This window comes from Odocoileus virginianus, chromosome 14, assembly GCF_023699985.2.
Source record: "Odocoileus virginianus isolate 20LAN1187 ecotype Illinois chromosome 14, Ovbor_1.2, whole genome shotgun sequence".
NCBI lineage: Eukaryota > Metazoa > Chordata > Mammalia > Artiodactyla > Cervidae > Odocoileus > Odocoileus virginianus.
In genome coordinates this window covers 11,951,308-11,976,283 of record NC_069687.1, presented here as the reverse complement: position 1 = coordinate 11,976,283, position 24,976 = coordinate 11,951,308, and the positions used below count along the sequence as shown (strand labels likewise).

At 41.3% G+C, this 24,976-nt stretch overlaps 1 protein-coding gene across 1 annotated transcript in view; it reads left to right on the top strand.

Annotated features, from left to right (window-relative positions):
- The window catches only part of DNAH5 (dynein axonemal heavy chain 5), a 239,614-nt gene that overhangs the window by 68,692 nt on the left and 145,946 nt on the right, over positions 1–24,976 (top strand). Inside the window, 7 exon segments of the mRNA XM_070476407.1 lie at positions 1,585–1,741; positions 6,947–7,159; positions 8,795–9,019; positions 10,419–10,591; positions 21,907–22,085; positions 22,474–22,661; positions 22,995–23,189. Of these exon segments, the coding sequence (XP_070332508.1) occupies positions 1,585–1,741; positions 6,947–7,159; positions 8,795–9,019; positions 10,419–10,591; positions 21,907–22,085; positions 22,474–22,661; positions 22,995–23,189 (1,330 nt within the window).

Genomic DNA, 24,976 nt, shown 5'->3' with positions numbered 1-24,976 from the left:
TCTTGGATAAAGATCTGAAGAAGCAAATTATTTCATTAAACTCAACTAAGTACAAGATAGAGAACTGAGAGGATGGATGGTGACTGTAGCCATGAAATTAAAGGACTCTTGCTCTTTGAAAGAAAAGATATGACCAACCTAGATAGCATATTAAAAAGCAGAGACATTATACTTTGCCAACAAACGTCCATCTAGTCAAAGCTATGGTTTTTCCAATAGTCATGTCTGGATGTGAGAGTTGGACCATAAAGAAAACTGAACATGAAAGAATTGATGCTTTTGAACTGTGGTGTTGGAGAAGATTCTCTAGAGTCCCTTGGACTGCAAAGATATTCAACCAGTCAATCCTAAAGGAAATCAGTCCTGAATATTCATTGGACGGACTGATGCTGAAGCTCCAACACTCTGGCCACCTGATGCAAAGAACTGACTCATTGGAAAAGACTGTGATGCTGGTAAAGATCGAAGGCAGGAGGAGAAGTGGATGACAGAGGATGAGATGGTTGGATGGCATCACCAACTCCCTGGACATGAGTTTGAGCAAGCTCCGGAAGTGGGTGAAGGACAGGGAAGCCTAGTGTGCTGAGGTCCCTGGGATCACAGATTTGGACACAACTGAGTGACTGAACTAACTGATTGACTGAAGAACAGGATGAACTGTGTAGTATACACAAGCAATCAGGATTATACAAAAACAAGAGCCTGATCTAATACCTGTCAATATATGCAGACACATCTGCAGTGATGTATGTGGAGGCTGGATGAATTCCAAGAGTAATAAGTAATTTTCTCACTCTTTGGTGATAAAATCTTTGGTGATCATGATAACATCACTGAAGTAGAAATATGTTAAATATAGAAACAAAAGTGCAGCAAAAGTAGAGTGATGAATAGAACGAAAAATATTCACTGGGTTTTTGTAGCTCCTGGAGGCAGAGAACAGAGTCAAAACCCTTCCTTCCATGTAGCTGGATTTTGCTTCTGCTTCAGCGACTGATTCATTGGATTCTTTTAAGATACAGTCCTGTGACTTCCTTGGTGGTCCAGTGGTTAAGACTCTTGAGCTCCCAATGCAGGGGGCCTGGGTTTGATCCCTGGTTGGGGAACTAGATCCCATATGTTGCAACTAAGATCCTGTGTACTGAAACTAATATCCAGCACAGCTAAATTTAACAAAAAAATAAAAGGATACCACCCTAAAAGTTGGAATTGTCAGTCTTTAGCTGACATAGCATGACATTTGCAAACAAAACAAACACAAAACCAAAAAAAAACTCCCTGTGTGTAATTTTTCCTGTCCTCTACAAAGTACAAACATTTCCAGGTTAAGTCAAGTGTATGCATTATATTTGTGAAAAATGAAGAAATTTAATCAGTTCTGGAAAAAAACAATCTCCCAATCGAATATGGAATCCCACTTGGCAAAATTGGTAACAAAAGAAATGAAAACAGAGTAAAGCAAAAACATTGCGTGGGAAAATTAGTTTCTCTCAGAGTCTTTTCCCTGTGTCCATCCAGATTAACATATTCCTAGAAAGGTTTGTTTTGTGTGTTTGTGAAGTTTACCTTTTCCTCCCCACTTAGATACTTGGAGAAAAAACGACTTTGCTTTCCCCGGTTCTTCTTTGTCTCGGACCCCGCTCTCCTGGAGATTCTGGGGCAGGCATCAGACCCGCACACGATACAAGCCCATTTACTGAATGTGTTCGACAACATTAAGACCGTCAAGTTCCATGAAAAGGTTTGCCTAATTCTCTTTGCTGGCCGGTGATTTACATATCCTGGAATCTCAACTGTCTTTATTAAATAGCTCCCCAGTAGTGTTTACTAAGGATTACTTCCCTCTCCATTAAACATCACCCAGTGACTAAAAAGATACATTTGGGCCCCGTTTGCCTTCAGACCTTGTGATATTTTAATATCTAAAGGATAGATGTGAATAACAAATAGCTTAAATCTAATTAGGAATGCTTTGTATGTAGCATTCATGGCTTTACATGTCAAATTAACTGTTTAGAAATTTGTCAAAGCAGAAAAAAGCTAATAATTGTTTATCAAATAGTGCTTTGAACAGAATTGCCACAGTTGTTTGATTACTTTATTTTGTCTTTGTTGTTGTTCAGTTGATAAATTGTGTCTGACTCTTTGCAGCCCCATGGACTGCAGCATGCCAAGTTCCTCTGTCTTTCACTACCTCCTGGAGCTTGCTCAAACTCATGTCCATTGAGTCGGTGATGCCATCCAACCATCTCATCCTCTGTTGTCCCCTTCTTCTTCTGCTGTCAATCTTTCCCAGCATCAGGGTCTTTCCAATGAGTCAGGTGGCCAGAGTATTGGAGCTTCAGCTTCAGCATCAGCCCTTCCAGTGAATAGTCAGCATTTATGTCCTTATCTATTTTATTTTTGTTTTATTTTATGGCTGCACTGAATGGCATATGGGAGTTCCCAGACCAGTAACTGAACCCAGGGCATGGCTGTGAAAGCACTGAATCCTAATCACTGGACCACCAGGAAATTCCCTAATTTAATTGTTTTAATGAAGCTTTGGACAGTTTTGATATAATGATCCTCTATGTTTTTCATCATGCTCCACTGAAAACTTTTATTTTTTTTTCAAACACTCTGAATAAGTTTCAAGAATGGTGACATTCATGAGACCCAAAAGAAGTCATTCAATGTGAGGAAAACTACATTTGCACAGCTGCTAGAAGAGATTATCTAATTCACCCCTTCACCCCAAATTCCCTAAAAAATGACCCTTCCAGCTAGAGAACATATTCAGTTCCTCTATGGTGCTTCATACAAACCTCAGTAGTATTTATTTGTTCATCCTAGAATGCAGTTCACATCTGTTGAGCAAATACCATAGACTGGCTATTGTGCTTAATAGTGGGAATATACCACCCTGAGGGAACTCGTGCTCTGGTGGGGTCTGCAGAGTTCAGCTCCTGCAGCGGTAGAGTTAGTCCATTGTGTGCATGTGTGTGCTCAGTCATGTCTGACTCTTTGCCACCCCATGGGTTTTAGCCCACTAGGCCCCTCTTTCCATGGAATTTTCCAGGCAAGAATATTGCAGCAGGTTGCCTTTTCTTCTCCAGGGATTCTCCCTGACCCAGGGATTGAACCTGTGTCTCTTGTGTCCCCTACATTGGCAGGTGGATTCTTGGAAGCCTTTAGAAGCCAGTCTTTTAACCCCTCACTGGCATAATGTCAGTCCTGGGGTTCCAAGGAAGAATATATTGCAACCCATACTTCAGCTGTTTTTATGCAGCACAACATTCAAGAGAAATTTGGCCATTAAACTGTCGATGTTTTTGATTTGCTGTGTTCATGTGTTTGTCGCTTAGTCATGTCTGCCTCTTTGCAACCCCATGGACTGTAGTCCACCAAGCTCCTTTGTCTAAGGGATTCTCCAGGCAAGAATACTGGAGTGGGTTGCCATTTCATTTTCCAGGGGATCTTCCCGACCCAGGGAGTGAACCTGGGTCTCCTGTATTGCAGGCAGATTCTTTACCATCTGAGCCACCAGGGCAGCTCCTGCAGCCCACTCCAGTATTCTTGCCTGGAGAATCCCATGGACAGAGGAGCCTGGCAGGCTACAGCCCATAGGGCTGCAAAGAGTTGGACCTGACTGAGCATAGCATGCATGCATGTGTTCATGTGATGTACAAGCATGGGGATGCCTGTCAGGGAGCCCTAACCTGCGTGTAAGGGATATACCAGAAGGCTTCCTGCAGGAGAACATGATGTTTGAACTGGTTTTTTGAAGGGGAGTGAAACATATCAGGCAGGTGGGGAAGGGACCCCCCTGACCTCTGCTTAGAGCAAGGGCAAGTGCAAGGGCCCTGGGGTATGGGCACCCTGGGATGTCAGAAGTGTGGGTATGTTAGGAGTGTATTACTTTCCTAGAGCTTCCATGAATTAAAACAGAAAATTATTCTCTCATGGTTCTAGAGGCTAGACATCCAAACTAAGATGTTGGCAGGGTTGATTCCTAACAGAGGCTCTGAGGGAGGGTCCGCCTGTCTCCTAGTCTTGCTGTTGGTCAGCAATCCTTGATGTTCCTTGGCTTGTGGACACACTGCTTCCATCCCCACCTTTGTTTTCATGAGACTTTATTCCTGTGTGTCTACATCTGGCTTTCCTTCTTCTAAGGATGCCAGTTATTGGATTCGAGTCCACTGCCATCCAAGGTGACCTCATCTTGATTACATCTGCAAACACCCTATTTCCAAGTAGGGTCTCATTCACAGGTACTCGGGGCTTCCTTCGTGGCTCAGACAGTAAATAATCTGCTATAATGCAGGAAACCCAGGTTTGATCCCTGAGTTGGGAAGATGCCCTGGAGAAGGGAATGGCTACCCAGTCCAGTATTCTTTCTTGCCTGGTGAATTCCATGGACAGAGGAGTCTGGCAGGCTACAGTCCATGGGGTCACAAAGAGTTGGACATGACTGAGTGGATGCCATGCATGGTCTGTTCACAATTACTAGGGCTTAAGGCTTCAATATATATTTTTGAAGGACACAGTTGAACCCACAACACAGGCTGATGAGCAAAGAGAAAGGAGGAGAAAGCGGCGTGGGCCATATTCCAAAGGGCCAAGTGCATCATACTATGGAATGTACTTCATCATGAATGTAACAAAAGGCGGGGGAGGTTTTCAGCAGAGAAGTGGCCTGATTTGTGTTTCAGAAAGATCTTCTGTGTCAGGGTAGGAGTTGGAATGGGACGGGGAGCGGGGGGCGGGGGGGGGGGGGGGGGGGTGGGGCGGACGGGCAAGGAAATCAGTGTTGAAAGTGATTGCAAAGTCAGGATGGAAAAGGCTAAGTTGTTATAACAAAAGGCATCAGTGGAGGTTGGGAGGAGACAGTGTGGATTGAATGGTTAAAAAAAAAATCAATGTTTCTTGTAGGTCTACTGGATCTATGGGTTGAATGAAGGGATCCAATTACCTGGGAGGTTCTGCTTGTTGTTTTGCTCAAATCCTTCTGCTTTAGCCCCAGGACTTTAGCAAAGCAAAGCTTCTCATTGTCTGATTGTACATTGAAAATAATTGTAACTTCCTCATTTTCAACCTCTGTTCATTGCAATTACTTCTTAAAAATAAGTAGCGTTGCTTTTTTTTTCCTTGTTGCTGTTTCTGCCATAAGATTTCTAACAATGAGGAGTTGATCCTGGTTTTGTGGATCGTAAATCTTACAAGATTATAAACACAAATTTATATTCAGGACCTAGCAGGGTCTGTGCAATGAGGGACCCTGAAACTCAAGGCTCATCAGCTTCTTGGTAGATAACTTCTGTGGACAACCAAGGAGCATTTAATTAATGCAGACTAAATCTGAGCCCAAGGGAACAATATTGCATTTATTAGAGAATAAAAACAAAATAAACATTTGCCTTTACTTTATAATTGGCATCATAGTTATTCCTTAGTAACTGTGGAGAGGATTGGTTCCAGGACACCAGAGAATACCAAAATTCATGTAGGCTTAAGTTTCTTACATAAAATGTAGTAGTATTTGAATATACCTATGCATTGCTCCTTGGAAGGAAAGCTATGACAAACCTAGACAGCATAGTAAAAAGCAGAGACATCACTTTGCTGACAAAGGTTTGTATAGACAAAGCTATGGTTTTTCTAGTTGTCATGTATGAATGTGAGAGTTAGATCATAAAGAAGGCTGAGCACTGAAGAATTGTTATTTTTGAATTGTGGTGTTGGAAAAGACTCTTGAGAATCCCTTGGACAGCAAGAAGATCAAACCAGTCCATCCTAAAGGAAAAAAACCTGAATATTCAATGGAATGACTGATGCTGAAGCTCCAATTCTTTTGCCATGTAATGCAAAGAACTGACTCATTGGAAAAGACCCTGATGTTGGGAAAGACTGAAGGCCAAAAGAGAAGGGGACCACAGAGGATGAGATGGTTAGATAGCATCAATGACTCAATGCACGTGAATTTGAGCAAACTCCAGGAGATAGTGGGGGACAGAGGAGCCTGGTGTGCTGCAGTCCATGGGGTTGCAAAGAATCAGACACAGTTAAGTGACTGAACAGCAACAATGCATGGTCCCTAGATTATTTACCATATAATGTAAATACTGTGTAAATAGTTGCCAGTATGTGGCAAATTCAAATTTTGTTTTTGAAACTTTCTGGAATTTTTTTCCCAAATATTGTTGATCAGAGGTTGTTTGGGTTCTTGGATTTGGAACTCGTGGATGTGGAGAGCCAACTATATTGTTTAATTGGCATGAGTGGCCGGTAAGGTGAGTAGGAAAGTAAGACAGGCATGATTTTTAATGACTAATTGGAGACAGGAAGTTTGGTCTCAGAGATCTGTCTTCCAACACCAGATGGTCAGTGGATAGCACAGCACCACCTGAGCTGTGTTTTGAACTCCAAATACTGCAGACATTCTCATTATGCTGTACTGCATGGAAATGAAAGTGATATCACTAGACTAGGAGCTGGGTTTGCATTAGAAGATATTATGTGCAAACAACAGCCTCTGTAAAGAGCATAATGTTTAGTGTAGAATTGGAATCACCATGTGAGATGTTTGCATTGATCATTTTGGCCAGGTGATTGCTAAGGTCAACTTTATAAGTTGGTGGTATGGATGGCTGTCTCTCAGAGAGTCTCGTTTCATCTGGGGAAACTTTAGAGACTTTTTGATTATCACATTTGTATTGCATATTTCTCTTACAAAACAAAATTTTCCCTCTTAAGCATAGAGTATTTGAAATTGATTTAGTACTCCCTTTTTGATTTCATGGCTATCTTTTGAAAAAATTGTTTTGAAATTGAATTTGTATCATACTTTGCCTTTTATTTTATAATATATAGCTTAAATTTCTACAGGAAGGATAACATTGACAAGAGGGCAATGGAGAAATTCATTCTTTATATAAATATAGCTTTTCTTGGGCTTCTAACACAGATCTATGATCGCATTCTGTCAATTTCCTCTCGAGAGGGTGAGACGGTTGAATTGCATAAACCCGTGATGGCAGAGGGCAATGTGGAAGTTTGGCTTAATTCTCTCCTGGAGGAATCTCAGGCCTCATTACATCTTGTGATTCGCCAGGCAGCAGCAAATATTCAAGAAACAGGTTTCCAACTGATTGAATTTCTTTCTTCCTTCCCTGCTCAGGTCAGTGTATTGAAATTGGAAAGTATTTTTTTTTTAACAGAAGTGTCATTTTAGATCTTATACATTGTCTATTATAGATGACACAACTGACTATAATTTAACTCTAGAACAATATTGAGATTTTCATAAGAATTTGTTAAATATAAATAAGTTTAAAGATTTCAACTACAGATTATTGCTGTTATGTATCTATATCTGTACATATATATTTATAGATATATATATATATCTGTGCTATAGAAATATTGGTATATTTACTTTTTTTAATATGTAAGAGGTATTTATTTATTTTTCCTTTTTAAAATTTTAATTGGAGGGTAATTAATTCACAATATTGTGATGATTTTTGCCAGACATCAGCATGAATCAGCCATAGGCATACACGTGTTCCCTCCTCCTGAACCCCCATCCTTCCTTCCTCCCCACCCCATCCTTCCACAGAGCACCGGCTCTGGGTGCCCTGCGTCATACATCAAACTCCCACTAGCTATCTATGTTACATATGTTATTGTATATGTTTCAATACTATTCTCTCAAAGCAACCCACCCTCTCCTGATGTAAGTCGGGAAGAGAGACAAATATCATATATTAATGCGTATATACATGGAATCTAGAAAGATGGTACCAATGATTCTATGTGCTAGGCAGCAAAGGAGTGGGAGTGAATATAATTTCTTCAATTTAAAATATTTTTTCCTACTGAATTTCTTTAGTACACAAATCATAAAGTGTACTGAGTGTGTTTTTACTAGAAAAATAAGACATACGTTTCAGCAATAAAGTACAGAAAATGATGTTTCCTTAGTGATGTGATCAGTAAAGATTTTGTGATTACTATGTATAAACCCTTTGTTAGTTTGATGAAAGTAGATTGAAGACATATTCTTTCCATGTCAGTAACTTTAAAATCTATTAAGGGAGAAGTAAGGTCCATCTAGTCAAGGCTATGGTTTTTCTAGTGGTTATGTATGGATGTGAGAGTTGGACTGTGAAGAAAGCTGAGCGCCGAAAAACTGATGCTTTTGAACTGTGGTGTTGGAGAAGACTCTTGAGAGTCCCTTGGACTGCCAGGAGATCCAACCAGTCCATCTTAAAGGAGATTAGTCCTGGGTGTTCATTGGAAGGACTGATGCTGAAGCTGAACCTCCAATACTTTGGCCACCTCATGCCAAGAGTTGACTCATTGGAAAAGACCCTGATGCTTAGAGGGATTGGGGGCAGGGGGGACGACAGAGGGTGAGATGGCTGGATGGCATCACCGACTCAGTGGGCATCACCGACTCAATGGGCATGAGTTTGAGTAAACTCCGGTAGTTGGTGATGGACAGGGAGGCCTGGCGTGGTGCAATTCATGGGGTCACAAAGAGTCGGACATGACTGAGCGACTGAACTGAACTGAACTGACTAATGACTTAAAATGAGGAGAAAAAAATTGTAGGCATGTCATGAGGCTGCATATGTTTAATTGTCAGGTAAACAATATGCATAGAGTTTCCATAGGTGTTGAAGCAACCTGTCAAATTGGTATAATACAGGATGGCTTGACATTTGCATAATAATCACAACTGTTGTAATTTCTATTTAAATATATTCATATGCCATAACACTCATAAAGCCTTTTTTGTTTCCATAAGGTTGGATTATTAGGAATTCAAATGATATGGACACGGGATTCTGAAGAGGCCCTTAGAAATGCCAAGTTTGATAAAAAAATCATGCAGAAAACCAATCAGTCTTTCCTGGAGCTACTGAACATGTTGATAGACATGACAACCAAGGACCTGAGTTCCGTGGAACGAGTTAAATATGAGACTCTGATTACTATTCATGTGCACCAACGAGATATCTTTGATGACCTGGTAAGTGCTTTATAAATGCTGTGGCATATACAGAAGAACAAATACTAGACATTATCTGTGTTTACCCACCAGGAATAGTGTGAATGAATTCAAAGAAAAGATAAAATTCAGGCAAAGAGGCATCTTTTTGAAGAGAAGTTGTCAGATTTTCTTTTCAGTCTTTAGCCGAAATTTCAGCCGTTTTCTGATGGTCTCAGCTAAGGTGTTATGTAGGCAATTAGGCTTTATTTTGAAATTCTTTACGTGATCATTTTTAATGATGAAATGTCATGCAGCATCATCAAGAACTTTCACTTGTCTTAAGCTTCTTTTGGTTATTAAATTGAAGATGACTAATTTCTTGATGCAGAAATAATAAATGATATTACTAGTAGAACTGGTTAGTAGTTTTAAGGGTTTTTATTAACATAAATCAAATATTTAACAAGTTTTGCTACATTTGTTGATTGCAAATGGTCTTTCCTCATGTAGTTTGTGACATTCAGTTGTCATGCAGACTTTTGCCTTTAAAGAAAGAGCAGGGATGAGAAAGACAGTTCGGTAGCTGTAGAGAATAGGAAATGTGAAATGAAATTTGCCCTCTGCTGTAAAATATGACATTAGATAAGAGGTATGAAGCTCTTATTTTCATAATAATTTTCTGGATCGTGTCTCACCCCATTATGTAAAAAAGATTATGAAAGGTTGGTTCTGATGTAATGGAAATAAAGGTGGCGCATTCAGCCTGTTATGTGCTAATCTCCTCTCCTAATAGTTAAGCACACTGTAGGCCTTTCTGAGAAATAAAGGACTCAGGGTAATTTTAGATTTCTTACTTGTAAAAAAAAAAGATTAAAGTAGCTTAAAATTTTGGTTAAAAAATTTCATACAGAAGCATTGCTGGGCAATAACCTGCCAATTAGATGTTAGAAATTTTGGCCTGCTTCAAATCCTAGCGAGGATAATTAATGGATTATAAAACCCCCAACAATGTACTTAGTTATTACCAGAAGAGATGACTTTTTTTTTTCCCTGATGGGATTTTGTTTAGTTCTATCTTGGTAAGCCAAAAGCGGTTTTCATAGATTATTTCATGGTTCGGACTTGGCATTGGGCATTGAAGAATGAAAATTTAAGATATGAGCATCTTACTATTAAAATAGATCATGTTATTTAAATTGAGGGGCACAGTTAAGGGTTTCTCTTGAATTTTCCTTTTGTCATATCTTTGAAAGTATTTTTTTTTTTTTTTTGCTAATCAATAAATGAATGGGTTGGATGGTGATGTAGTTGACATCTCCCAACCAGCTGGGTTGTCTCTGAGTTCCATCACTTCACATTCTGATCTGCCTGGATGTTGATGTGTATAGTTAATGAATGGTTCTCCTCTCGGTTTTAATATACACCTTCTGCATTTCAGTGTCACATGCATATCAAGAGCCCTTCGGACTTTGAGTGGCTGAAACAGTGCAGGTTTTATTTTAACGAAGATTCTGACAAGATGATGGTTCACATCACAGACGTGCCATTCATCTACCAGAATGAATTTTTAGGCTGCACTGACAGGCTTGTCATAACGCCGCTCACAGACAGGTGATGGAATGATTCTCTGATTCCTCAGCCTCTCTCTCCCCTCTCTCCCACATTTTCATTCTCTCCAGGCGCACAGCGATTTTGACTGATGGCCTCTTTTACACGAAACTCTTTGAAATTCAGTGTTTTGAGCTTTACCCATGTATCTTCACGGGGGGTTTAGGAGGTTTGTGTCTGAAACAGGCTTTGGTTCCTTTGCCTTCCGTCTTACAGAAGCTAAGTTTAAATAACCTTTGCTGCCGCTTCGCAGTTGCTCAGTCCTGTCCGACTCTCTGTGACCCCATGGACTGTAGCCCACCAGGCTCCTCTGTCCATGGGGTTTTCCAGGCAGGGATGCTGGAGCGGGTTGCCATTTCCTCCTCCAGGGGATCTTCCCTAATCAAACTCATGTCTTTTGTGTCTCCTGCATTGGCAGGCGATTTCTCTACCACTGTGCCACCTGGAAAGCCCTAAATGAGCTCAGTGGATATCAAAGGAAAAAAAAAGTGAATTCATTGCTATGTATCAAGTGCAAATCACCATGGGTTTTGAGGGCTGCATCAGGGGACTGTGGCAGTTTTATCATTACAGAGGCAATAAAGGTGTTTTTTTTTTTTTTTTTAAGCAGGAAAGAAATTGAATGTGAATGCTGGTTCTCTGGTGGCTCAGTGGTAAAGAATCTGCCTGCCAGTGCAGTAAACGTAAGAGATGCAGGTTTGATTCCTGGTTTAGAGGAAAATGCCCTGGAATAGGAAATGGCAACCCACTCCAGTATTCTTGCCTGGAGAATTCCATGGACAGAGGAACCTGGTGGGTTCAGTCCATAGGGTCGCAAAGAGTCGGACATGACTGAGTATGAATGCATGCACTGGTGAGAAGTGATGGGTTGGACATTGACTGTCCTGCCCTCTGCCTGTAATTAACCGCTGTGTTAGCCAGAGCCACCATGTAGCTTCTCTGGACCTGGTTTCTTCATCTATCTCCAGAAGTCCTTCCTCCGTGGCTAATAGTCTGATTTGAACTTGATGGCATCCATTGTATATGTGCTGTTCAGGGATGCTTTGATACTTATTTTGGACCAAATGGGTGAGTGTTAAAATCAACATTTGGCTTAAAAAGAAGCTGACCCGAATATCAGTGATTTTCACAGAGTGAACCTCTGAGCTGTTAGATTGAAAATATTATCCCTGGTGGTCCAGTGGTTAAGATTAAGATTCCAGCCTTCCAATGCAGGGGTGTGTGGTTCAATCCCTATTTGGGGAACTAAGATCCCACATGTCAGGCCATGTGTGTTTGTGTGTGTGTGTGTGTGTGTGTATAGGCTTCCCAGGTGGTGCTAGTGGTAAAGAACCTACCCACGAATGCAAGAGACATAGGAGACAAGGATTTGATCTCTGGGTCGGGAAGATCCCCTGGAGGAGGACATACCAACCCACTCCAGTATTCTTGTCTGGAGAATCCCGTGGACAGAGGAGCCTGGGGGATACATTCCATAGTGTCGCAAAGAGCTGAACGTGACTGAAGCACCTTAACACGCATGCATGTATATATATGATCAGACAAAATATAAAAGTTTGACGTCATAACCCTGTTTGCGAGATTGCACCTTCTGCTCTGTCATGATACCAAATGAAATGCTCACTTTCAGCAGAGAATGGAGGGGTAGCAGGAGGTTTCGCTATGTCCTTTCCCCCACGTCGTCTTGTCTTCATGCTCTATATTCCTTCTCATGTCTCATCAAAGCCGGTTTCCTCTGGATACTGTCAGACATTCGTTTGGAGTTTTCCTCTTTGAAGTGCAGAGGTGAATAGTGACAAAAGGTGGAGAATTCCTTGAAACACCGTCTGTCCTTTCAAACCTCAAACCTTTTCCTCTCTTCTTTTCTCTACCCAAGTCCTCGTTTCCTGTTTCACTGAGAAGATAAAAGGGCCTGCACTCGTTCCTCGTCACGTCTGCCAACCAAGGGACCTGGCCTTGTGCCATCCACTCCCTCTCTTGGTTTATGGATGGATTTTGTGCTGTCATCCAAAGCCAGCACCCTGCTGACGTAGCTATTTTGTCTCTGGGAGCATCATTAATTTTCACTTTCTACGGGATCATTCCCATCAATGTACAGCGTGCTGTAATTGCTTCCAGGCAGGAAATCCTACTGCAAAGCTCTGGTTTCCTTCCCATTTATGTGCTCACATCAAAACTCCTCAAAATCAGTTTTTAAGACTTAAATTTCATTGGAGTATAGTATAGTTACTTTATAATGTTGTGTTAATTTCTATTGTACAAGAAAGTAAATAGTATGCCTGCTTCATCAGATAAGTCGCTTCAGTTGTGTCTGACTCCGCAACCCTATGGACTGTAGCCCGCCAGGCTCCTCTGTCCATGGCATTTCCCAGGCAAGGATACTGGAGTGGGTTGTCACGCCCTCCTCCAGGGGATCTTCCTGACCCAGGGATCGAACCCATGCCTCCACAGCTCCTGCACTGCCGGTAGATTCTTTACCCACGGAGCCACCTGGGAGGCCCCAAATCAGCTCTGCGTAGCCCCTCTTTTTTTGATTTTAGTTCTCTTTTAGGTCACTATCGGGCATTGAATAGAGTTCCCTGTGCTATACAGTAGATTCGCATTAGCTTTCTACTTTATCCATTTCGTCAGTAGTGTATATATGTCAATCCCGATCTCCCAATTCACCCCACCCCCCTTTCCACCTTAGTGAAACATCTCTATGTCTCTATTTCAGAAATGCAGTGTTTGTCCACCTATCTGACCTTGAATTCACTCCATTCAGGCTCTGTGTATTAGTTTCTGTTGCTGTCATAACAAATGACCAAGCATTTAGAAGCTTAAACCACACAAATCAATTACTTTGGGTTTCCATACATCAGAAGTCTGACACACATCTTGTTGGACTAACCTTAGGTGTCAGCAGAAGTGTGCTCTCTCCCGGGTCTCTGGGGAGGCCCCGCCCCTTGTTCTTTCAGTTGTTTGGCAGAATTCTTTCTCTTGTGGTTGCAGGACCTATGCCCCCACTTCCCTGCCGACTGTCAGCTGAGGGCTGTTCCCAGCCTCTGGAGGCTGCTGTTTACCTTGTTTTCTGGCCCCTTCCTCCCTCTTCACAGCCACAACCATGGATTGAGACCCATCTGATCTCCTTTTCCCATCTCATGTCTCTCACCCACTCTTCTGCTTCCCTCTTCCCCTTTTCAAGAACTCATGAGATTAGGTAGGGTCCACTTCTAATCCAGGGTCACCTCCCCATATCAAGGGCTTTAACATTAATTGCATCTTCAAAGTCCCTTTAGTTGTGTAAGGGAATGTGTTTGCAGGGATTAGGATGTGGATATTTTTTTTGAGGGAGGCATTATTCTGCACATCATACTTTCTTCCCCTGGTAGAGCCATCACCCAGATCTTCGTGTTGCTGAATCTAGTGGTCATTTTTAGTTCTGCCCTTCCTTGACCAGTCAGCAGCATTTACACAGGTGGCCACTCTCTCTTTTTTTCCAGTTAATTAATTATTTAATTTCTTTATGTGTGTTTGGCTGTGCTGGGTCTCCACTGCTGCGTGGGCTCTTCTCTAGTTGTGAGGCGTGGGGGCTACTCTCTAGTTATACACAGGCTTCTCATTGCAGTGGCCTCTCTCATTGCAGAGAACAGTTCTAGGCATGTGAGTTTCAGTAGTTGTGGCACTCAGGCTTGAGTGGCCCCGTGGCATGTGGGATCTTCCCAGAGCAAGGATCAAACCCGTGTTGCCTGCATTGGCAGGCAGATTCTCGACCACTGGACCTCCAGGAAGTCCCACTCTCTCCTTTTTGATGCCCTTTCTTCACGGGCTTCCAGGTCATGACATACCTCGTTCCTTCATATAGTCTCCTCTAGGTCCTCTTCAGTTTCCTGACTTCTAAGCATAGAGCACATCAGGGCTCTTCCCTTTTCCATCTACACTCACTCCTGAGATGATCTCATGTGGTTTTAAGTATCATTTAGATGTGGACTCCCCAGTCTTGAACCTAGTAGGGGATTCTTCCCTTGAACTCCAGACACATACAGCCACTTGCCTACATGACATGTTTACTCAAATGCGTACCAGGAATTCACACTTAAGTTTGATCGTCCCCTCACAAACCTGCTCTCTTGCCATCTTCTCCATCTTTGCAAATGGCAATTCCATCCTTCAGTTGCTCACGCCAAAATCCTTGGAGCATTTTTGATGTCTTTCTTTTTCCCTTACTTTATTATCCAACCTGTCATGAAGTTTGGTCACTGACACTTTCAGAATTCACCTAGGATGTGACCACTTTTCTCCCCTTTGCTGTTATGACAGTCTCAACCACCATCATCTCTAGGCAGATGATTGCAGTAGTTTTATTTCTGGTCTCCTGCTTCTGCCACTGTTCCTGACAGTCTGTTCTCAATGCAGATGCTGGAATATTAGCCATATCCTGTCATCCCTTTGCCTTGATCTCTCTACTGTCTTTCTGTCTTGCCCAAGGTAAAAGCAAGTGCCCTTGCATTGACTTCCATGACCTACCATGATCAGTCCCTGCTATTTACTGTCTCTCCTTCCTCATTCAGCTCCAGCTACTTGTTCCCTGGCTGTTTCTTGAGCAGTCTTAGCACACGGCTGCCTCAGGACCTTTGCACTTGCTATTGCTTTCGCTTGGAACCCTTTCCCCTGTGATACTGGCATAGCTCACTTCCTCTCCTCCAGGTCTCTGATCAGATGTCTCTGCACATAGGTCTTTGGTCCTGACACATTTGAATCAGCAACCCCCACCCCATACTCCCTAACCCAGCTTTATTTTTTCTGTTTTCTATTTTTAAATAGTTTGTTTCCTTCCTTTAGGATATCAGTTCTATAAGATATAGACTTTTTGTGAATTATTCACTGCTCCTAGAATAGTTCTGTTCCATTTGTTGTTGTTGTTCAGTCACTCAGTTTTGTCTGACTCTTTGCGACCCCATGGACTGCCAGGCCTCTCTGTCCCTCATCACATCCCGGAGTTTGCCCAAGTTCATGTCCATTGAATCTGTGATACCATCCAACCCTCTCATCCTCTGTCACCCCTTTCTTCTCCTGCCTTCAGTCTTTCCCAGCATCAGGATGTTTTCCAGTGAGTCAGCTATTCACATCAGGTGGCCAAAGTATTGCAGCTTCAGCTTCAGCATCAGACCTTCCAATGAGTATTCAGGGTTGATTTCCCTTAGAATTGACTGGTTTGATCTCATTGCTGTCCAAGGGACTCTCAAGATAGGTATAATATTATAGGTACTAAGTATAGGTACTAAATATAGGTACTAAATAATAGGTACTAAATAAAATTGCCCAAATAAATTGAAAAATGTTTATTTTCAAAGTTGTATCTTTGTGGTGAAAAACTTAAATAGTACAGAAGATAAAGTTTAAAGTATGAGGGGAATTTTTTTCTATTTTTCAATGATTAATAGTTTATTTTCTAAGAAATTTCAAATGCTTATATGTCAAAATTTGAACTTTCACATAAAGGTATTAGATTATATAAACATTTTTGCGACTTGATTATTTTCACTGTATTCATTATCTTGTACATCTTTCTGTATCTTGAGAACTTTAAAAGCAAAGTGGATATTTATAAGTTAATAAGTGGAGGTGATTCGGAAGTTTGTTTCAATGTGTCTCATGATAAATGTTCACTTGTTTGTTTTTACTCTGAGTTGATTATGGTAGAAGTGAGTTACTCTTTGCAAGTCCATTGCAAGATTGGCTGCCTTTTTACAAAGAATTACTCACTATGATTAATACTTGAATAAGACAAAGGCCAGAGGCTTTGATGTCTTCTCAGCTTTTCACTGACTGCCCTGTGAAAATTCAGCAATGTTGATAGCAGTTGTCTCTGGGAAGTCTGATGTCATGTGGATGGAGTTGCAAATATTTCCGGTGATAAAATAGTCAATAAATATGCTAAAAGCATACAGTGTCTTTTTCTAATCGCTCATGCTATTTTTCATGAGCAGTCCTTTTTTCACCTCTGAACACAAGTCGAGAAGACGGGAGGCAGTCTTACTACCACTGTCACTTAAGACCGAGGGCAGCAGAGATTGAAGACGGATGGAGGCATTTTGTCTTCTTATTAAGAAAGGCAGACAGTCCTCATGATGTGTGTCTTTCTCTGACATATTCTCATAGCTTCTCTGAGTTATATCTGGGTCTTGGCCACTGAACTGTGTAATGTTGGCCAGAACAGCTAACCTTTCTGATTCCCTTCTTTTGGAATCATTGTATGGACTGCAGGTACTGTAGGTTGGGACCCAGCACTGGGCCTGCCACTGAGTAAATCTAAATCACCATTAATAATGTTACCATGACTATTGTTTTTCTTTTTTGTTTAGAATTTTTACAATTTGTGTACAATCGATTTATAATATTGTGTTAGTTTCAAGTGCAAACAAATGTATTCAGTTATTTTTTTCAGATTATATTCCATTATAGATTATTACAAAATATTGAATATAGTTCCCTGTGCTATACAGTAAATACTTTTGGCTTATCTATTTTATATACAGTAGCATGTGTCTGTTAATCCCATAATTTGTCCCTCCCTCTCTCTACCCCTTGGTTACCATACATTTGTTTTCTATGTCTGTGAGTCTATTTCTGTTTTGCATACAGATTCAGTTGTATTATTTTTAGATTCCACAAAAGTGATATACTATAATATTTGTCTTTCTCTGACTTACTGCAGTAAGTATAATATTCTCCAGGTCCATCCACATTGCTGCATATGGTACTATTTCATTATTTTTTTATAAATAAATAATATTCCAGTATCTATATATATATAATATACATATTATATATGTATATACACTACATCTTCTTAAGCCGTCATTTGTTGATGAGCACTTTGGTTGTTTTCATGTCTTGGCTATTGTAAATAGGACTGCTATGAACATTGGGGTGCATGTATCTTTCTGAATTAGAGTTTTCATCTTTTCAGGATATATGCTCTAGAGTGGAATAGCTGGACCATATGGTAATTCTATTTTTAATTTCTTAAGGAACCTCAGACTGTTTTCCAAAGTGGCTGCACCATTTACATTCCCGCCAACAGTGTGGGAAGGTTCCCTTTTCTCCACACCTTCTCCAGCATTCATTACTGTAATGGCCATCATTAATGGTGGCCATTCTGGTCTGTGTGAGGTGATACCTATTGCAGTTTTGGTTTGCATTTCTTTAATAATTAACAATATTGAGTATCTTTTTTTTCCCCATTTATTTGTATTAGTTGAAGGCTAATTACTTTACAATACTGTAGTTTTTGCCATACATTGACATGAATCAACCATGGATTTACATGTATTCCCCATCCCGATCCCCTCCTCCCGCTTCCCTCCCCACTCCATCCCTCTGGGTCTTCCCAGTGCACCAGCCCTGAGCACTTGTCTCATGCATCCAACCTGGGCTGGCGATCTGTTTCACCCTTGATAATATACATGTTTCGATGCTGTATCTTTTCATGTGCCTGTTGGCCCTTTGTATGTCTTCTTTGAAAGAATGTCTGTTTAGGTCTTCTGTCCATTTTTTGATTGGGTTGTGTTTTCCATATTTAGTTAATCATTGATAACACATTCTTTGCGAACCTTTACTTTCATGTCTCCTTAAGCATGTCCTATAAGTAAAGAGTCTATAATTAAACCAAGTTTTCAAAAAAAGAAAATTGACTTCCTGCTGCATGGACGCTTGTTGTGTTGGCAAGTTTTTCAGCATTTTAGAATCAATACTGTTTAATAATAGGAGCTGAAAGCACTTCTGGTTTATGTGTGGTGAAATGTGTCTAGAGAGCTATGAATACTTAATACGACAATTGCGTGCTAATGAGCCCTGAGTCATGGGGTTGATCATCGCTCATTTGCTGCCATGATCACATTTTGCACCTCTAATTCCAGTAGCTACTGGGACAAAAGGAAGCAGATGAGTATATGGCTGGACCAGTTCAAGCCATTTATTCACAAATGTTCGTAGAATAAGAGGTGTCTGGTTAGGCAAGTAGCTCGGAGTAAAAGTGTGAACTAGACCTAGTTCCTGACAGCAGAGAGCTTATGGTGCTCTAGTAGGGAGGCAGGAAACTGTAGTAGAGTTGCTGTGCGTGTGTATGTATTTCTATGTGCTCAGTCGTATCCAACTTTTTGCCACCCCATGGACTATAGCCCACCAGGCTCCTCTGTCCGCGGGATTCTCCAGGCAAGAATACTGGAGTAGGTTGCCATCTCCTACTCCAGGGTATCTTCCCAACCCAGGGGCCAAACCTGCATCTCTTGCATCTCCTGCATTAGCAGGCAGATTCTTTTTATTGCTAGTGCTGCCTGGACGCTAAAACTACTAGATCATATAAAAGCCCAAAACCCTTCATGAATGATGACATTTTTGAAATCAGCCAAAGAGATAGGAAAGCACAGAGGGAGGGATGAGGTAGGCATACATGTAGGATGCTCTGGGGAGAATCATGTCAACAGGTACATGAAGGTCCTCTGGCAGATCCACACTTGCCTCTGAAAGGCAAGTTCTAGAGGGTTTGGGTGCCAGCATAGTGGTTCTGAAGCCAAATTCAGCCTCCATACCCCAACACCTAATTAATTCTCAGAGGTGGAATTTTGGATGAGGTAGAAAAGAATAGCTTTATTGCTTTGCCAAGCAAAGTGGGCCACAGCAGGCTAATGTCCTCAAAACTGTGCCTGAACCTGTAGGGGCTGGCAAGAAGTTTTATATTCATGGTTCAAAGAGATCCTCATCAGTTTGTAGACCTTCTTCTCGTTGGTTGGTGGCAAGATAAGTGGAAGTCAGCATCATGAGCCTTCTGGGTTCAACTGGTCTGGGCTCTGTGCTTGTGGGCAGCATACCGTTTTATCTTCTTCTGCCTGGTAGGGGTTTTAACATTTGCAAAACAGCTCAAAGATATTGTTATGTGTAACAATATGTAACAGGTTTTGTTGACAGGGAACCAGGACCCTGCCCCAAGGTTGCACGCCTGTTGCTCTTGACTCTTCCTTCTTGGTCCCCATCCCTTCCCTGTTTAACAACTGCTTGAATCTGCCCCTTGGAACTCAGGGAGGGTCTTGGAGGCTGAATGAAGACTATTTCCTGTATTCGAGACAGGGGGACACAGAAAGGCTCTTGGGCACAGTACCCCACAGGGTCCTGCTCAGTATCACTTGGACTGAAGTCCCCCCTTTTGGAGAAATCACCTAGCATGGCTGCCCATTTTTTATGTAAACAGCATGATTTCCTTCTGACAACCTAACAGTTTGCTACTGCTTCAGTTTAAATATAAACCCAAACGATCCCATAATAAAGAGGCTTTACAAGACAGAGCATCCGGGTGGCCAGAGTTCCTGGAGATTTATTCCTTACCCTGAGAGAGTGGGTCTGTCCTAGAAGTGGGCAGCAAGAGGGCTTATGCCCACAAAAACTGGCTCAAATCTCAGCTCCCCCACTGCTGTGATGCTGACAAAAAGTATTCCATCTCTGGGAGCCTTTCTCCTTATCTATAAAATGGGGAACACAACTGACTTCCCCACAGGGTTTAGTGGGGTTTGAATGACATGGTATAGTCGTGTTGTAGGAAGGGAAACCCCTTCTAGGGCTTGAGAGTAGGCTCTTGTCTAGCACTTGGAAGTGAATTGTCTGAGGAGACACACATGCTGACAAAGTAAGAGACTTTACTGGGACGGGACACCTGGTGGAGAGCAGTAGGGAACCTAGGAGAACTGCTTTGCCTCGTGGCTCACAGTCTTGTTTTATGGTGATGGGATTAGCTTTTGGGTTGTCTTCGGCCAATCATTCTGACTCAGGGTTCTTTCCGGTGGTGCCCACATTGCTCGGTCAAAATGGATTCCAATGAGGAGGATTCTGGGAGGTGGTCAGACACGTGGTGTCTCCTTTTGACTTTTCTCGAACTCTTCTGGTTGGTGGAGGCTTATTAATTCCCTGTTCCTTACCAGAACCTCCTGTCATAAAATAACTCACAAAAATGGTTACTGTGGTGCCTGGCCAGTGTGGGTGGTTTCAGTCAGTGTGCTTCCCCTAACAGTCGGAGCTATTATAACATCATGTTAGCGGTTATTACAGAGACTGCTCTGAAGGGATAACAAAAGTTCAAGAGGAAAGATAAGATCTTGGGTTGAAAGGCAGAATCAAAGTGAGATCAGGCATCCTTCTGGTTTTATACCCACATTACCTTCTGTGAATCCAGGTTCATTTTTTGCATCAGGACTGAGTCATTTACTTGTCTTTTTATGAACCCAGATCAGATAAAGTAGAGACCCTAGGGGCTTCCAGTGGGTGTGCTCACTGCTCATTCCCATTCTTTATTGCTGGACAATCACTTTATTTTCTTTGAAAATTTTTTCAAGTCCAGATGAAAGCTTTTGAGTTTGGCCATCAGAAAGCCCTAAAATGCTTTATATTATAGATTACCTCCTTTTATAGCAGTGGATGATGCTGAGAAATTGAAGGATTCATTGGCAAGTTATCAGTTATTTTGCTTTCCTTCACAGGCATTCTCGATTCTCTCACCAGAATCTTTTGTTTGTTAATATCATACTGTAAGATACAGCAGAAGATATTTGCAGGTTTAGTAGATGCTCCCAGAAATAAACTAAGGAGTGATTATTTAGCAATGTGTGATTTAAATTTCCTGTGATCATTGGTTCCCATGTTGGTCAAATTGTAAATTCTTAGATTCAAAAAGGGATTAATCTACTTTGTGTGGTGTGTGTGTGTGTGTGTGCGCGTGTGCACTCAGTCATGTCTGACTCTTTGAGACCCCATGGACTGTAGCCTACCAGGCTCCTCTGTCCATGGAATCTCCAGGTGAGAGTACTGGAGTGGGTTGCCATTTCCTCCTCCAGGAGATCTTCTTCACCCAAGGATTGAACTCCTATCTCCTGCACTGGCAGGTGGATTCTTTACCTCTGAGACACCTGGGAAGCCAGGCCCTGTTTCTTAGAATACTCTTGTTTAGATGTTGGTAGGCAGTTGTTAAAAAGTTGCCAAATAAGTTTTGGAAATCCTATGTACTGTTTTTCATAACTGGAAATTGTCAATATACATTATCATAAGGAATCTTGTTGAATATCTTTAAGAGTTTTTAAATGTGTTTGACCTTAGACTACTGCCTTTTCCTCAACACACATTAATATACCCAAGGATAAATGTACTTTAGGGTGCGGTTCTGGAAAGGTTAAGTAGCGACAATGGGCAGGATTTTCCTTTTTAAATTTTGTGTGAATATCATGTCTGTGATGCCTCAGAGGCCTCTTTCAGCTGCCAGTGGTGTGGTTCTAGTGATTCCTGTATCCTTCCAGGTGTTACATCACACTGGCTCAAGCTCTGGGCATGAACATGGGGGGTGCCCCTGCTGGTCCTGCAGGAACAGGCAAAACAGAAACTACCAAAGATATGGGACGGTGCCTTGGGAAATACGTCGTGGTTTTCAATTGTTCAGATCAGATGGATTTCCGAGGACTTGGACGGATTTTTAAAGGTAAGGATTATATATTTTTATTTGCTAAAAAACGTAAACTAAGGTGGACTATCTTGTTAAGACTTATTTTTCAACAATTGGCTGCATTTTAGTGTCATTTTCCAACTTTGTAAAACTTTTGAAAAACCTGAATCTTTCTAGCGTTGTGTGGGTTGAATGTCAATATCACTTGCCTTTGTACTGTTCCTTATCCCCGCAGGTTGGGTGTTTGCAGAAAAAGTATTACATTGCAAATTATTTTGGGGGCACTTAATATATGATCTATTTGTTCAACTTTATGTTTGAACAAATATAACTCTGGCTTGTCTTGGCAGTTGCATAATGCTCTTTTCTTTGACTTTCTAATTGGATGTACTAATTGGATTTTCTATTTAATTTCCCTTCTAAGGACTGGCACAGTCTGGATCCTGGGGTTGTTTTGATGAATTTAACCGTATTGATCTACCAGTTCTCTCCGTCGCAGCCCAGCAGATTTCCATTATTCTGACATGTAAAAAGGAGCGTAAAAAATCTTTTATTTTTACTGATGGAGATAATGTAACTATGAACCCTGAATTTGGGCTTTTTCTAACCATGGTAAGGAACCATAAGAAGAGCTACTGAACTTCAGCCTTCTTATCACAGTTTTCATGTATCTCCCTTGTCCTGTCATTTATTTTCCATGAATGGGAATTGGGATTGTCATTTTCCCTCCTATTTGAAAGCCTTTGGTGATAAACAGAACTCATATTAATAACTCATGACTTAGTCTCTCCAGTTAAAAGGAGAGTGAGATATGTAAATGAATTTTCCAGCTGTCATTCCAGATTTGTTGTGTGTGCATAACAAATCTTTTAATATTATGCTGATATACTGTGCTTGCTACCCCATGATTGTATCATTCATCCTTCGGTTTTATTTTCTGTACAGAATCCTGGCTATGCTGGGCGGCAGGAACTCCCTGAAAACTTGAAGATTAACTTCCGCTCCGTGGCCATGATGGTCCCTGACCGGCAGATCATCATCAGGGTGAAGCTGGCCAGTTGTGGCTTCATTGACAACATTATTTTGGCCAGGAAGTTTTTCACACTCTACAAGTTGTGTGAGGAGCAGCTTTCTAAGCAGGTGTGAGATTCTGAAGGTCCCTATGTAGTTAGGCATGTTGAAAATTTTTATTTTGTTCTGGAGAGGGTGTGGAGAAAAAGGAAGCTTCTTACATTGTTTGTGGGAATGTAAGTTGGTGGAGCCACTGTGGAAAACAGTAGGGAGGTTCCTCAGAAAACTAAAGCTAGAATTACTAAGTGATCCAGCAATCCCACTCCTGGGCATATATCCATAATTTGAAAAGATACATGTACCCCAATGTTCACTGTAGCACCATTTACAGTCTCCAAGGCACAGAAGCTAACTAAATGTGCATTCACAGAGGAATGGAAAAAGATGTAGTGTGTAAATATATATAATGCAGTATTTGTTATTGTTCAGTCAATCAGTTGTGTCTAACTCTTTGTGACTCCATGGACTGTAGCATGCCAGGCTTTCCTGTCCTTTACTATCTCCCAGAGTTTGCTCAAACTCATGTCTATTGAGTCCATGATGCCATCCAACCATCTCATCCTCTGTTGTCCCCTTCTCCTCCTGCCTTCAATTTTTTCCAGCATCAGGGTCTTTTCCAGTGAGTTGGCCCTTTGATTCAGGTGACCGAAGTATTGGAGCTTCAGTTTCATCATCAGTCCTTCCAATGAATATTCAGGACTGATTTCCTTCAGGATTGACTGGTTTGATCTCCTTGCTGCCAAGGGACTCTCAAGAGTCTTCTCCAACACCACGTTCAAAAGCACCAATTCTTCGATACTTAGACTTTTTTATTGTCCAGCTCTGACATTTGTATATGACTACTGGCCATAGCTTTGACTATACGGACCTTTGTTGGCAAAATAATGTCTCTGCTTTTTAATATGCTGCCTAGGTTTGTCATTGCTTTTCTTCTAAGGAGCAAGCATCTTTTAATTTCATGGCGGTGGTCACTGTCCACAGTGAGTTTGGAGTCCACCAAAATAAAGTCTGTCACTGTTTCCATTGTTTCCCCATCTGTTTGCTATGAATTGATGGGGCCGGATGCCATGATATTAATTTTTTGAATGTTGAGTTTTAAGCCAGCTTTTTCACTCTCCACTTTCACCTTCATTAAGTTCCTCTTGCTTTCTGCCATAAGGGTGGTGTCATCTGCATATCTCAGGTTATTGATATTTCTCCCTGCAATCTGGATTTCAGCTTGTGTTTCATCCAGCCTGGCATTTTGCATGATGTACTCTGCATAGAAGTTAAATAAGTAGGGTGACAATATATAGCCTTGACATACTTTTTTCCCAATTTGGAACCAGTCCATTTTTCCATGTCCGATTCTAACTGTTGCTTCTTGACCTGCATACAGGTTTCGCAGGAGGCAGGGAAGGTAGTCTGGTATTTCCATCTCTTTAAGAACTTCCCACAGTTTGTGGCGATCTGCACAGGCAAAGGCTTTAGCCTCGTCAATGAAGCAGAACTAGGTGTTCAGTCATAAGAAAGGATGAAATAATGTCCTTCACAGCAACATGGATGGACCTAGAGATGACTGAACTGTTAGGTCAGAGAGAGAAAGACAAATATCGTATGATATCACTTATATGTGGAATCTAAAAAATTACACAAATGAACATATTCATAAGGTAGAAACAGACTTAACAGATGTAGAAAACAAATTTATGGTAATTAAAGGGAAACAGTGGGGGGAAGGATACCTTAAGAGTTTGGAATTAGCATATACATACTACTGTATAGAAAAAGAGATAACTAATAAGGACCTGCTGTATATCACAGGGAGCCCAGTCAATATTCTGTAATAAGCTATATGGGAAAAGAATCTGAAAAAG